This window comes from Aplidium turbinatum, chromosome 15 (assembly GCF_918807975.1).
Source record: "Aplidium turbinatum chromosome 15, kaAplTurb1.1, whole genome shotgun sequence".
Taxonomy (NCBI): Eukaryota; Metazoa; Chordata; class Ascidiacea; order Aplousobranchia; family Polyclinidae; genus Aplidium; species Aplidium turbinatum.
The window spans coordinates 12,258,361-12,273,276 of NC_137486.1; the positions used below are offsets into that span (position 1 = coordinate 12,258,361).

Sequence of the window (14,916 nt, forward strand, 5' to 3'; positions counted from 1 at the left end):
CAGTTTTTGCTTTCTTATTACATGGCCGAGAAATTTATATTGTCTGGTTTTCATACTTTTTAACGGTGTCCGACGTTTTCTTCGTAAACAGTTCTTCGTAAAGCAATTCTTCGTAAGCAATTTTTCGTAAAACAATTCTTCGTAAACTTAATTCTTTGTAAAACAATTCTTCCCAAAGCATTTATTCGTGCATGCACTGGAGATTTGATGTATACGAAGAAATGCTTTACGAAAAATTCTTTTACGGATTTCATTTCACCAACAACTGTTTACGAACAATTGTTTTACGAAGAATTGCTTACGAAGAATTGCTTTACGAAGAATTCGCCTATAACCCTTTTTAACGGAGATCTGGTTTGGTTCACTTGGTGTAAAACTTCTTTATTTGTATTCTTTGCAAGACGTTTTACACCAAGTGAACCAAACCAGATCTCTGAAAACCACTGCTGTAAAAGTTAAACTTGAAAGCTTTGTTTACGTTTGAAACGCTGTAAGTTCGCAGAAATCAATAATTCAAATCACTCTACGCAATTTGACTGGTGTTACTATGCGCAGTTGCGCATCTTAAAGGGAACAATGCTGGAGTGCTGGTGAGTGATGACAGACTAGAAAAGTTATATTCATGCATGGTATATCGAGAAAAAGACAACCAAGAAAAAAATCATCATCAGATTTTAATGAACAAGGCTTCTACGTTTCCCACCTTCACTATCTTGAATCATATTTTTGACTTTTTCAATCGAGTCCGATTCCTCAAACACTATTGGAATGAACTCTCCTGTCGAAGTGCACCAAACACCGAACCTGTTTCCTCCTCTAAGCAGCAATACCAAGTGAAGTGTAGATTCGGGTCCGATTTTGTAGTCACTGAGCTTTCGACCATCCAAGATCTCTCCGGCAAATATTAGTCGTTGTTGATCGATCGGAACCCCTAAACATACCTTGTTGGTCAAATAGGTTAAATGTTTTTTAAACACTGGTTAAACAAAAGAAAAGCTAGAAGCTGAAAAAAAATAATAGTATTTTTTGCCTGAGGTGAAAATATTTCACAAATAGATAGCACTCAATCATCTGTAGCAAACCATAGCAAACACATTATTCTTCATCTACTATTCTGATGCATTAAATCAGTTATAAATTTAAATCAGTGCCACAGATATAGCCTACCCACAGGGTTGCCATCGACATGGACCCAAAAACAAGGACAACCGAAAAACTAGATTAGCATTTAAAAAATGTTTTTGGACATATTTTGTATTTATACGAGCCGTGTCAGCATATCACATTCCATACTTTTTGCTAGAAACAATCTGCTCCAGCAACTCTTTGTTATTAGAAATTGCTTCATGGATCTCGCGGCAGCTCAGGTCTAGATTTACCTTTACTTGTAGCTGGGATTTGACTGTCATTTCGCTAAGTCTGTTCCTTTCCTTGGTCCAATGGGCCGAAACAAGAGAGAACACTCTTTCCACAAACGCATTGCTGACAGGAAGGGAGAAAAATGATGCTGACCAGCTTGTAAATCAGCGGAAAAGAGTTGTTTCCGGTAAAGATTTTCATCCACTTGCCCTCAGGTTCATCCTTGTGGAACACATCATCTGGAATCTTCTTGAGCAGAGTGTTAACAGCCGAGACCTCATCGAACAGCTTATGTGTCATTGCCAATAGTGGATCAACTTGCTTCGCCAATCCCTTGACTTCCTCGTACTAGATTGCTTGATCTTTCAGCAGGGTCCAGTTGATGTGCGTTGGATGCTTCTCATATCGATACCACTTATAATGGTGTAGAACTCCTGAAAGCTCGCTTTGAGAACCTTAGCATGATCTTCATCGACTGTTCTTAGTAGTTCGTCTGTTGTTTCTCGGAAAAACCTGAACACTGGCGTTGCAATAGTTTGATCTTGAAAGATTCAGTTGTCTCTGCCAGTTCTGGAAACAATGCAGTTGACTTTTGCAGGAGTAACAGTGGTTTATTGAAGAGCAAGAGAGCACTGTGGAGGAATGATACGATGATCAGTGACTCTTCTGATTTAAAGAAATCCTCCAATATTCTTGGTGGATGTTTCAGCGAAAGAAAATGCGCTTTGAGTGGTTCCCAGAAATCGATCATTCGCTCGAGTACAGCATCAAGTGTGGTCCATCGAGTCGGCGTGTGAGTTGGTAGAGTCGAGTAGTTGCTATCAAGCTCCTCACAGAAATGCTTGAGCCTCATCGTCCTACCAGATTGGCTTTTGAAGTGGCTACCAATCTTCAGTACGATTGTTTCTATGTCAAGTGTGAGGCGCTCTGATCCCTTCTCTGCTGCGTTATGCAAAATATGAGCAGGGCAGCCGATTGGGATTAAATGCAATGTTTGCTCTTTGAGACGAGAGAAGACGTTGTTTTTTCCACTATGATGTGATCCTCCAAAATTCACTGGTGCATTATCGGCACAAAAGGATGACAGCTGTTTCATGTCTAGGCCATTCTCTTGAATAGAGGAGAGAGTAAAGTTCGTGATCTGTGCCGACGTCTCGCCTGGCATCGATCGCAGGTCAAGAAAACGCCCTCACACTCCAACTTTGGCGTTGAAGAATCTGATGACTAGAGGAAATAGCTTCACCTCGTTGTAATTAGAGACGTCAACCAAAATAGAGAATGGCTGTAGGCTACACCAAGTTCAGACAAAATCATTTTTTGAGCGTATGGAGCAAGAACTCCAGTAACGATACTTGTAGTCCTGGTCCTGGCGGAAGCAAACTTCTTTGCGATGTTGAAATCGGAGAATATTGAGTTGAACAATTGCGATGTGCAATCGTTGGTGAGGAATGATTGCTGGTGTTTGACAGTATGAAGTGCCCAGGTACCCTCAGCAGCAGCTGCCTTGTAGTGTAGTCTGTGGTCGTTGGTGCTGATCGATTTGTGAAAAAATTATTCATCGACTGATTTGAATTAATTATTATGACACACTTCTTGTGTTTTTGGGTATCAATGTGAGTTGAAATTAGCGGACTTTCCTGTGGCCAGTGTTGGGCGCAATAACTCATTTTTCAGTTAAGCGATAACGATAATCAATAAACCAAAAATGCCTAAAGCGATAACGATAAACGATAAATCAAAAAAAGTTAAGCGATAACGATAAACGATAAATTATCGCCGATAATGTCCGATAACGATATTTTTTTTTTTCTTGATTAGCGCTGCCCCATCCCATGCAGCACGAACTGATTTCATCAACATGACGAAAAATCGAACATAATATACTGTAAAGGGACAAAACTTTTTGTAAGTTATGCATAAATAGAATCGCAATAGGGGAAGTGGGTATCGAATCTTCAACCTCTTGATCCAGAATCAAACCACTGAGGTAACCGCCGTGCTTATAATTATACCTTCAGATACCAGTTGGATGCTTTTATTAATTGAGCTACACTGCCGCTTACGTGCAGTAGGCAAAATAATTAAATCAAATGAAAATACCATAAAAAATTCCAAACTTTGTATTTGGCTTTCTGCAAGGGCTGTTTACAGCAAAGTCAGCAATAATTGAAAAAATTCCCAAAAACGCAAAATGCTTGAAACTTTATCAGTAATCTTAAGCGTTATTGGTAGTAAAAATGTGCATACTGTGAAATACATCAAGCTTGTCAAATTAGTCGTGTTTGTTTAAGAACAATAACATAATTATCGTAATTTACTGATAGTTTTTTTTGTTTTCTTTGTGAACACCATCATTAAAGCAATGGCAGAACGCTGAGTTGTTGAGATAAGAATTACAATGTAGCCTAGGCACTGTATTAGTGGGAATAAAAATATTTGATTGAGGTAGGCTATGTCGCATAGGTAGGCTACAGTAAATGAGAAAGGTTATACTGTATTTAGCATAATTTTACTGCGCAACTCGATCCGCCTATTGTCATGCAAAAACTACTACAAGATGCAAAAATGTGATGTCGGTCTGCATGTTAAATGCTTCAAGCAATACCATATTCCGCAATGACTTGTTTCAGTGATGTTGTGTTACTTTGCTAATTTTCATCTTCATACTTTTTAAACTTTTATTTCAATAAAATCCTCGATGACAGTAATGACATGACAAGACATGAACAAGACATTTTCCATTTATCACTTTGAGCGATAAGTAAAATGTAACAACGCTTAAGCATTACGCACAAGAAACTTGTGAAATTTGATAACGGATTTGCCTAGCGTCTTATATATAGGACGGCTTTTTCTCAAAAAGTACAAACACAATTAGGAAAAAAATAATTGTGATATGTTTTTTAGGTCATAATTATGCCATATTTAAATTTTGCGAAATTTTTTTTAAGTACTTTCACTTTCGGTAGCACAAATGGGTTAACTTTTTAAGTTAACTGACACTTATGCATTCGGTTATTATTTTTACATTAAAGTTATATCGCCAAGCTAGAAAAAAATCGATCTTACAGTCTATAACCGATCTTGTGTTGTTATTGTGTGTGAATTTTGTCTTTTAATCTGAGTTTGTGACGTAACCGCACGTCTCAAGGCAGGTTCTTGCAATTTTAGTTAATCTACTCATCTAAAGATTTAATGCGCTTAAAACAGTAAGTTTCATGTTTTGACGAGAGATATTTTATTTTTTTACGACAATTACTAAAAACTAACACTTCCAACAAAAAAAGAAAACACAAGAATAAAATAGTTGATCGTGAGGTGGCGCGAAAGACCATGTTTCCGATGTAAACGCGGCCTCGTATTGCGACACTTTCACAAACCACTTGCCAATTTCTTTCGTTTCGCTTCAAAGGAAGCTGTGCCGCTTGTGCGCTTACAATTTAATTGTAAAATTCACTCGCGATTGCCCATTGCAGCAAAACAACAAGAGACTTGTTGCATGCATTTCATTGCATTGCAATTTGCAACTCTAAAAATTATTGTGTTGTCAGGGCCGTCACTGCAGGGGGGCATGCCCCCTCCCCTGATAACGACCTGTGCACACACACTTCAGGCACTGAAGAAGAACTGGTTTTAATTTTAGTTTCATTAACTAGGTAGCTAATAAAAATATTACTTTTCATGATCTTTCCACTTGTGTGTTGATCCGAAATAAAATTTATCGGCGATTAATTATCGGCGATAATCAAATATTGCCTTTCGCGATAACGATAAAGGATAACTGAAAAAACAATTAAGCGATAACGATAAGCGATAAAAATTTATCGCCGATAATTATCGCCTATCGATAATTATCGATAATTTATTGCCGATAATGCCCATCACTGCCTATGGCCTCCAGGTTAACGTCACTATTGCAGATATTGCAGTGTGTGAAGCACTCGCCCTTCAAGCTGCGTTTGATACCTTTGAATTCCCTCTCATAATCGTCACGAAAAACGTTTTTACGCTTGCTCATTTTAACTTATCAGATTTACAGATTTAGCCTTATCAGAAGCTAAAACTATATGTCAAGGCTACTCAACTGGCGGACCGCGGTCCGAATCCGGACCTTCTGGGTGTTGAAAGTGGACCTCGAGCTTTTAGAAGAATAACCTCATTGCCACATTTTAGGGCTTCTTTAAACAGATTTCCATTAGGGAAAAGCAATTTTTTGTGATTATCCAAGGAGCTGGGGGCTTCGGCCCCAGACCCCTCAACGCTTTGCCGTCTTTTCTGATGTGCGATCCACACAGCTACACTACAAACAAACACAATACATTTTTTCCTTTTTTATTTCTTTGTTTGTGTCAGACAAAGATCCAAGTCGTGTTACATACTATCTGAAAAGTGTTTCGGTGCTCGTAGGCTACTGATTGTTTAATTTTCGTGGTTGCATATGAAATATTCACCGGACCGCAAAAATATTCAACTTGTCAAAATGGACCTTTACTAACATTAGTTGAGTAGCCTGCTATATGTGCAATGTAATTCAGATAAATTTATCAATCATTTATAGCTTTACTGCTTTAATCCAAGTGTCGACGGCACTGCACCCATTTCCCCATTAACAACCACTTCGCAATAAATGCTGCATTCGCCGCAGCCTATTCTGCTGTAGCCCAAACAGCAGTAACCTGGTACTGCTGTTTACTGCTAAAATGACGTCAGCTGCTGTATTCAGGTACAGCAGCCTAAACTGCTGTAGGTACCTAAACTGCTGTACCACTGCCCTAGCTATCAAGTCAAATCCTGTGACGTGTACGCCACGGAGTAGGCTACCTTTCATTTATGATGTCATAAAATCTCGGCGCAAAAGCATAATTTTAGAATATTATGCAACACCGGATACCAGAGGAAAACGATCGAAGTACTGTAATTGTTCAAAATAACACAAAATAAAGACGCAAGTCGAAAACAAGGACATTTGTTAGAAATAAGGACATTTAAGTTTTTTAAGACCTGGCCCCTCAAAATAAAGACAAATCTTAGAAATAAGGACGGTATATACCCCATAATAGGTGCAACATTCCATGTACCAAATTTTGTGTCGGCCATTGATAATAATAATTTACTTGGGTTGTAGCAATTACTCAGGAATGTAGAAAAGAGTTATGTCAAAAATACTAATCCAAATCAGTTTACTATCATCTGTTTCACAAAAGAAAGGATAATTCCGCTAATCCAATCATCTTCTCTGTTCGCCTTTTACCTCAACAACATTGCTGATGCAGGTGAGCCACAAAGAAACACATTTTTGCCACTAGCGTTTAAAATCTCTGCAGATATTGAGCAGTTATTGAAGTGTTCTTATCAGCAATAGACGCAATTAAACACATTGCAGTGTAAACTCTAGAAATGGTATCACTCTATGCTTGTCGAGATGTTATACTTTAAAACAGGCAACAAATTATATAAATATAAAAGTGTTTTTTCTAAGACAGCAAATTTCACGCTACAGAAGCGTCGAGTAAGTCTATACTATGCAATAGATTGAGTTTCGCTTCTAGCAGCATGATCGATTGATCGCTGTTTACTTCATAATGTAGATATTAACGACCTGTTTTAGCTTGATGCTGCGAGTTCGGGACATGGTTTGGGACATAGTTCTCTAGTCATGTGGTATAACAAATGGTGTTGAAGTCAGTGGGTCGTTGTTTTATGCGGCTTGTAGCGGACGTCTAGCAGTGCAAAGCATTCGCTCATACCTAGCTGTAAATTATTGCAGCAACATCCCGACCAGATCGGTGGTGGGGAGGATCCGAGAATGATGTCTATATGCATGAGTTTATTGCAGAAAACAAATCTTCAAACCACCAAACCGAAAAATGTCTGACTAACAGAACGTGGTGAACTGAATCAAATCATGACTCGTAACATAAATTAAACTGACACCACAACTGAACTGGTACCAGGTTCATAACTGCAAACAAAGCGTGGTGAACTGACTGAAAGATGGCACCACTCAATGACAGAAAAAAATCATAATAATGAAATTCAACGCGAGACACGTTGGTTTAAGAGAAAAACCAGTGTGGTTGAAATGCTCCAAGCGATGCACTTAATCACGACACACAACCACACTGTGGCATGCAGCAGATGCACAACGCTAAAAAAAACGTAAATCTAAGTGTATATTTATCAAACTACCGATTGCAAGAATGCACTCAAATTATTAGTTAACCTTCCAAATTCCTCAGAAGCACACAAATACCTAGCTAGCGTTTCAAATTCCTAACCATGACACACTTGACTTATAGCGAAACTACAAGGACTAAAGGCCTCCAGATTTTCACGACACCAATAAGACACAAGGGAGCACAATAATGCGCAAAGAAAAAGCCGCAGAAGCTACACGGCTCTTTTGTTTGGGTTGAAGCTGCTGTCTTGAATGCTGTCTGTTGAGTTTCTGTGTTGTTAGGCGTTGTTGCTGTGAAATTTTGTTGAATCAGTTGATTAGTAGATTGGTTGACGTAGTTCGTCCCTTTCGGCACGGTTGTTGATCTTTCGACGCTGACCATGAAAATGGCCTCTTTGAAGAGCAATTGTACCGTCTGGTTTTCTCTGGCCATGATAGTAAATTCAAAGTCGGCGAGGCACTGTTGTTGATGATCAAAAACCGAACTTTAATCTGAGCTAAGGTGTTGTTTCGGGCGGGAGTGGAGTGGGCGGATCGTGCTGCTTATGTAGCTTTCCCTGCATTTTTTTGCATATGATCTTGTAGACACAGTTCTTGGTGGTACACATGTCGTCGTTCCGTAGTGGGCAGTCTTGTAGCTGTCAAGGTTCGGATTTTTGTCGTTTTTGAAAAGCATTTTGGAGGGTTCGTGAGAGTCGAAAGAGGCGGACTGGCAAATCCAGGTCTTTGTCTTTACTTTACGGTTCGCGTCGTCGCTCATAAAAAGAAATTCATAATGTATTGGGTTGTAGGCATGGTGTTTGTCTATTTTGCTGGTGTCGTCGTCTTCTGGGTTGTTGCTTAAGAAAAACCATGGGGTATCCGTTGCCCTCGATCGTCTTCTCGAATTTTGTCAGGTGTGGTGTTGCTCTGTTGGGCGAGGAACATCTATGCTTTCTTCTCTATATTTTGTTTAAGAGTATGGTCTTCTTGATACTTGTGAGTAGGGCTGAGTCGAAGTGTGGGAGTAGTTTTGCCTTTGCTTTTTTCTGGTAGAACTCGTGGTGGATTGTGCCATCTCTGTCGATCTTTATAGTGAAGTCCAGTGGTGAGATTACGTTTTCTACTATTGGTAGTTTCATTTCAAAGTTAACAGCTGGGTGTGCTTGATTAAGGGCGTTTTGGACGGCTATAGTTTCTCTGTTGTTGACTGTCAGCAAGAATGCGTCGTCAACGTATCGTCTGTAGAGAGTGAGGTTTGTCTGGTTCCGCAGTGTCTGCTTTTCAAGGGTGTCCATGAAGAGGATGGCGAGGATTCCAGATATGGCATTTCCCATTGGTAAACCGTCAACTTGGTTATAGTACTTCTTGAATGTGAACACGTTGTTCTGAAGGATAATCTCCAAAGCAGAGCCGATCTCTTCCGGGTGTAACGGGCTGCAGAACTGTGTTCTTCCTGTCAACAGTTTTTGGATCACATTGTTGATCGCTTCATTAGAAGGGACGGAAGTGTACATTGCTGTAACATCCAGGCTAAAGGGGGAGTTGAATTTTCTCAGGGTGTCTCTTGGCATGTCTCTGAATTGGTTGAATAATTCTTGACTGTTTTTAAGGTGTGCCGGAATGTCTTTCAATAAAGGGTTGAGTAGGGTGCAGACTGCAGACATCAGTACCGGATTAGCCAAGTGCGGGGCCTGTAGCAGATTGATTTGATGTACAGATAATGACCGGGAAATAATTAAATATTTTATAGATTTGATCTACATTCTACAACAACAAAAGTCTAATGTAATGTTTTATTTGCAAGGAGAAATATAAAACTTCAACAATATCATTCAAAAGTCTTTTCGACGTATTTTCTTCTCTGCAAATTTGCAATTATTATGTTAGGAAACGTGGTGTCAATGTTGTTTTCTTTAATCAAAATGAAATAGTTGAGTTCTGGAGAGAAGAAATTAATAGCAATGTGCTTTACGAATTCTGAAAACTGACGTAGTTCATCTTCAATCCGTCTTCCAAGTCTTAGAAATATGCTTCTGAAAGTCTGTCAGCGCTTTCTTGGATCTGCGCAGATGTTGGGTCATGCAGATTTCGCAAAAAACAAAACCGTGTGTTTAATTCGGCAACACTAAAAGGCGGAAATGCCTTGCGACGTTGCTCCAGCGCAGATTGTTGGCTTTCCAATACTGCAAGGAAAACTTCCACCAGGAATCTGTCTTTAGATGATTGATTACACTAGTCAACACAAATTTTTTGGCAGACAAAGTTAGAGTGTTTTTGGGGGTTTTGAAGAACGCTGATTCCGAATATGGCCTTAGTTTTCCCGAATTGGCTCTAGTTTAGGAGATATTGCATAGGGTCATTTTTGACCAAAATCCTATATTTGAGCCTTATGTGCTAGATCAAAAAAACAGTTTAACCATATTTGATATTTCAGAAATGCAATTTAATGGTCAATTGTGAACAATAAAGACAGTTTTAAGTTTAAGTACAGCAACATCACGAAATTTTTAGGAATATTAGATTTGTCATACTTCAAAACTTGATGTTACCGATGTCATATACAGTACACAAAATACACAATCATATACAGTAGGCTAGTGTAAGCACATAAAACACTAAAACATGTTGCATTAAATCAGTCTATCAACCTTGTATCATAAAATGTAGATGAAAGGAACCACATTATCTTTTTCATTGTAAATTGAAAACAATGGTATGAAATACAATAAGATTAAAACTATTAACTCATTTGCGCCGAAAAAATGTCTCTTGTAAGATTTTCGCTTGTGAGAAACTTTTGGGCAGTTTCTCAACAGGTTCCAGCAATAGTCTGCCATTATGTGCTCATTCCATCTGCCCTGATATCTTTCTTCCATTGTCTTGATGTCTTGGTGGAACTTTCCCACGGCTCTGTAATCACCAAGATTGTCAGGAAATCTGTCAGGGTGGCTGAATAGGAAGTGAAATTTAATGCTCATGTTAGCTCCAAGTTTTCCAAATGCAGATAACATCTTCCGAACTAATTCTCTGTAATTAGGTGCTTTGTGATTCCCCAAGAAGTTTTGTACTACATCCTTGAAGGAGTTCCATGCAGTGAGTTCATTGCTGTTCATGTGACCGGTGAAATCCAAATCTTTCATCAACGTTCGAATCTGAGGTCCATCAAAGACACTAGCTTTGAGCTTTTTCATCGGAGAGTCCTGGAAATTGACTGCAAATGTACTTGAAGCAATTCCCCTCCTTGTTTAATGCTTTGACGAACTGCTTCATTAATCCTAATTTGATGCAGAGGAGGAAATACAATTCTATCCCTGGGAACTAAAGGTTCATTGATTACATTGGCTGACGGCTGTCACAACTTGAAGACTGGTGCGTTCTGGCCAGTTTTTCTTGCGCCAGTGCTAGGTTATCGCCCTGCTGTCCCACAAACACAGGGAGCAAGGATACTTGGTATATCCACTTTGTTGACCAATTAGAAAATTGACCATTTGTATGTCAACACAGATGAGCCACTTATGGGTATTGTAGTCAAGCTTTTCAAGGACGAGTTTGATGGCATCATACTCCTCTTTCATCTTGGTAGAATGTCCAATTGGTACGGGAGCAAAATGTAGGAAGGAATGTAGGACTTTACAGTAATTTTTAAATTAGCTTTTGTTACTAATTATTATGTTATATCAAACAAAATTGATAAGATTTACGTCCTTCTTGGTGAGATGTTTAGGGGGTTAATACAGGTAAATACACTAATTTGGACTAATCTAAGGGTATAGGTATCTTCTAAACTAGAGTCAATCTGGCAAAACCAATGTCATATTCGTAATCAGCGACCTTGAAAACCCCAGAAAACACTCTTAGATGTCCTGCCAAAAAATGTTTTTCTCATTTTGTTGACCAGTGTTATCCATTGCATCTGGAACTGAACGCCCACTGCCTACATCCTCATCGCGCCTTCAATTTCGGACAATTCTTCTTGTACCTGTTTGTCGGTAATTTGGCACTTGAGTCAACTTCTCCGCCTCTGACTCAAACTTAGCGAATTATTCTCTGAAAGTCTGTAGGGACCCTGCCAAAGAGGCACACAACGCTGAAGCAATGTTAAGACTTTGCTTGAAGAGAGGCTTGAGTTGCCTGGAAGCGATTGAGTAGGCTAAGCTATTCCAAAACACACTACGATTCCAGTTTCGAGCAACTCTATTTTCTCGAAGAGTCCATTGCCTGCTGTCGACATTCTGCATTTTGCTCTTGGTCATTCCAAATTTTCTCCAGTGCCTCCTTTATGAAAGGAAAACGTTCTTTAATAACCTTAATGGCATTAGCTCTTGCGGACCATCGTGTTGCAGAGAACCTCTTTAGCACTCCACCACCTAAACACTCCGGATCACCGGTGTGTTGAAGCAGCAAAAAATACATAGATATAAAGTTTACAATAAATAGGAAGAGACAAGACGTTGGGACTAGTAATTTAATCATACAACTATAATATTCTCCTATGCCATTCCAGTTTGCAAGCCAAAAATTACTTAGCCTACCAACTATGTTCGACATTTTTTTGGCAAAAAAATGTTTTACTCACCAAGCTCGGGGCCTTGCGAAGCGCGGAGCCCGTAGCAGCTGCTACATCTGCCACTATGTTAATCCGGCGCTGTGCAGATTAGGTGTGACAGTTTGGCGGCTGGCCCGTTTGTACTTGAGACAATTGGACGAATCTGGATGTCAGGTCGTTCTTTATGAGTCTTGATCAGGTGGTAGAATCGTGGCATACTTGAGTTGTTGGTGATGTAAGATTTAGTCACTTGATGTGGTAGTTAAGCTCTGGTGGCTACAGTCCTCCATGTGCTGTTAAGTTTTCGTTCTATGGTTTGTGCTTTTGTGATCCTTAAAGTTATGTATACTTTTGGGTTGCTCAGGTGTTGTTGGGCCGCTGCATCGTAGCGTTCTGTTTCGGTGATGCAAAATTCACCGCCTTTGCCGTCGCTGGGGAGATAGGTCATGTCTTTTGCTTTTAAACGTTTGATGGTCGATAAATCCTTTTTTGAGGGGTTACTACGGGTGTTTGTGACGGAAGATGTATTCAGAATGTCTTGGATCTTGATTGATGCAGTTCGCAGCTTGTGTTCTAAGTCAGTAGCTTACTTCATTTACCTGCGGTGGTTTGTGAAGGCCGTCGTTGCGAGAAAACTGTGGTATTCTTGTCGATGGATTGTTGTCATCATTGGTAGATCGGTGCTTATTTTCGATGTGTTCTCTCCATCGAGCTTGGTATGCTAGTTTGCAGAAGGACGATGTGATGTTCAGAATAGGATATTGCGTTCCGAAAGCTACTGCAATTCTCTATTACCACAGCAAACTCGCAGCATCATACTAAAACAGGTCGTTAATATCTACATTGTGAAGTAGCCTAAGTCTGTAACATGTCGTATGTACTAAACAAAAGACAAGCAGGCTATAAGGAAACAAGAGAATTTGCCACAAACAAGTAGCCTACCTGATCAACAAAAATATGAGAAGAAAAGCTAAAGGGGGGGGAGGGATTTACTTGCGCACAAATTGTACATCATAAATATTTAGCAATACTATTTGTATATAATCAATTTAATGTTAATTTATGTTATTTCAAACAACAAGCACCTTCTTTGTCTTGAATCTTTTTTTTGAGCTCTTCAACAGAAAGCGATGCTTCAACCTCAATTTCAAGGGTTTTTCCTGTCAAAGTCTTCACGAAGACCTTCATTCTGCTTATAAAATATGACTTAACGTTGACACTCACTATTAAACGTATTTAAAATTGTTAGCTGGTAGACATACAGTGGTACATCATGGGTTCAGATGAGTTTGCAAATCCAAGAACCTCGCTCTCGCAGGATAACATAGTTTCGAATCCCGATTGCTGTTTTAACAGCTAGGTTCGCTGTACATTTCAAAATGATGTCCTTTCCTGAGTGGAAATTTTTGTATAAGTCCAGGAAAATCAAGGACGTATCGGAAAGCGAAACTTACGCCATCTTGGTTCTCAGAGTAGGGTGTGTTTTGAAAAAGTGTTGCCAAGTTTTCTGTACATTTTCAGACAAAAAATTATTTTTAATCAAGTAGCTGAAAAATCAGGCAATGATTTCTAATCAAGACTCGCCTACAATTTGCAAGAACTTTACAAATTATCTAAATTCCTAAAATGATCTATTGTCAACTTACTAATCAAATGTAAGCCAGCAGGATACTGAAAAAAATAACTAATCAAAGTGCTGGTAGGCTATTGATAAATTTAAACCAATTATCCGTACAGAAACAATAACTCAAAAAGAAATCACAAATGTAGTAGACTTTGTACTCATTATTTGACTCATCCAGTAATGCTATCTTTAGATAAGCTGATGATGTTGCACAGCAGCAGTGTTGTACGCGTCAATGAAATAAATTGACGGCGTCAGCGTGAATTGCCTAAAAACTTTACGGCGTAAAGTAGTGCGTCAGCTCTTAGAGAAATTGACGGCGTCAGCGCTAATTTGTAGCACTATTTTAGCCCGGGTCTCACAAAACGGAAGTATTTCAACCAAGTTTAGGCTAACAATAGCTATAAACAAAGAGCAGGTTTTATGTTTTGAGACTGTATTGTAACTAGCTGCTTTAGCTTATTAGTTATTTCCTTGTAGAAACACAAGCATTTCAAAACGTTTGTCTGACAATCTGCTGCGTTTGGGACGCATAATGTCCTTTCCAAGTGAAAACATGCGTTCCACAGCAGCGCTGAATGGTATTGGTGTGTTGTATTGTATTTCAAAAACAAGTCTTGAAAACGTTTACTCGGAAAGGTATCACTGTTCCAAGCGTGCTGTGAAGGCTTAGCATATATAAATCTTTTAACGAGGTCCATTGCACTAAAATCGCTCTTTTCAAGGGGATAGAGCTATTAAAATAAAGTATCTTCAACCAGGGGCGCCGGAAGCGGGGAGTAGAGGGGGCGAATGCCCTCCTGCTCTCAATTTTTCTGTGGATGGGGGGCAGGGGGGCAATGGTGCCCTATTGAGGTCATGTAAACTACTGCACATTTTGCGATATAGCATTTTCTGCTATTCGTTTTTAGCCTAATTATACAGTAATCTTTCATTTTTGCTTCAAAATAATTAATATTCCCGACACAAAATTCTGTATCACAATAGGTTACATCATTATAACATAGCATGATGCCCTTCCGTGCCATTGTTCTTTGTATACCGCACACTTGTATCAATACTCGATAATGAGCTGACAGATGAGCATTGTCGCTATATCTTATCCTAAAACTTTAAAAAAAATTGGCCTTTCAGAAACAAAAGTGCCCTTTTTTCATAATCTTGCCCCCCAGTCAAAAATCGTTCCGGCGCCCCTGTCTTCAACCACCGCGATGACATTCATTGATT

The 14,916-nt window shown here is 39.2% G+C and overlaps 1 protein-coding gene across 1 annotated transcript in view; it reads right to left on the reverse strand.

The window, feature by feature from the left end:
* Positions 1-13,253, reverse strand: part of LOC145783975 (uncharacterized) — a 67,825-nt gene extending 54,572 nt beyond the window's left edge. Inside the window, exons 1-2 of the mRNA XM_082595736.1 lie at positions 13,151-13,253; positions 704-931 (exon numbers count right to left, since the gene is read on the reverse strand). Coding sequence (XP_082451862.1) covers positions 704-931; positions 13,151-13,253 — 331 coding nt within the window. The remainder of the gene's footprint in view (positions 1-703; positions 932-13,150) is intronic.
* Between the last annotated feature and the right edge of the window lie 1,663 nt (positions 13,254-14,916).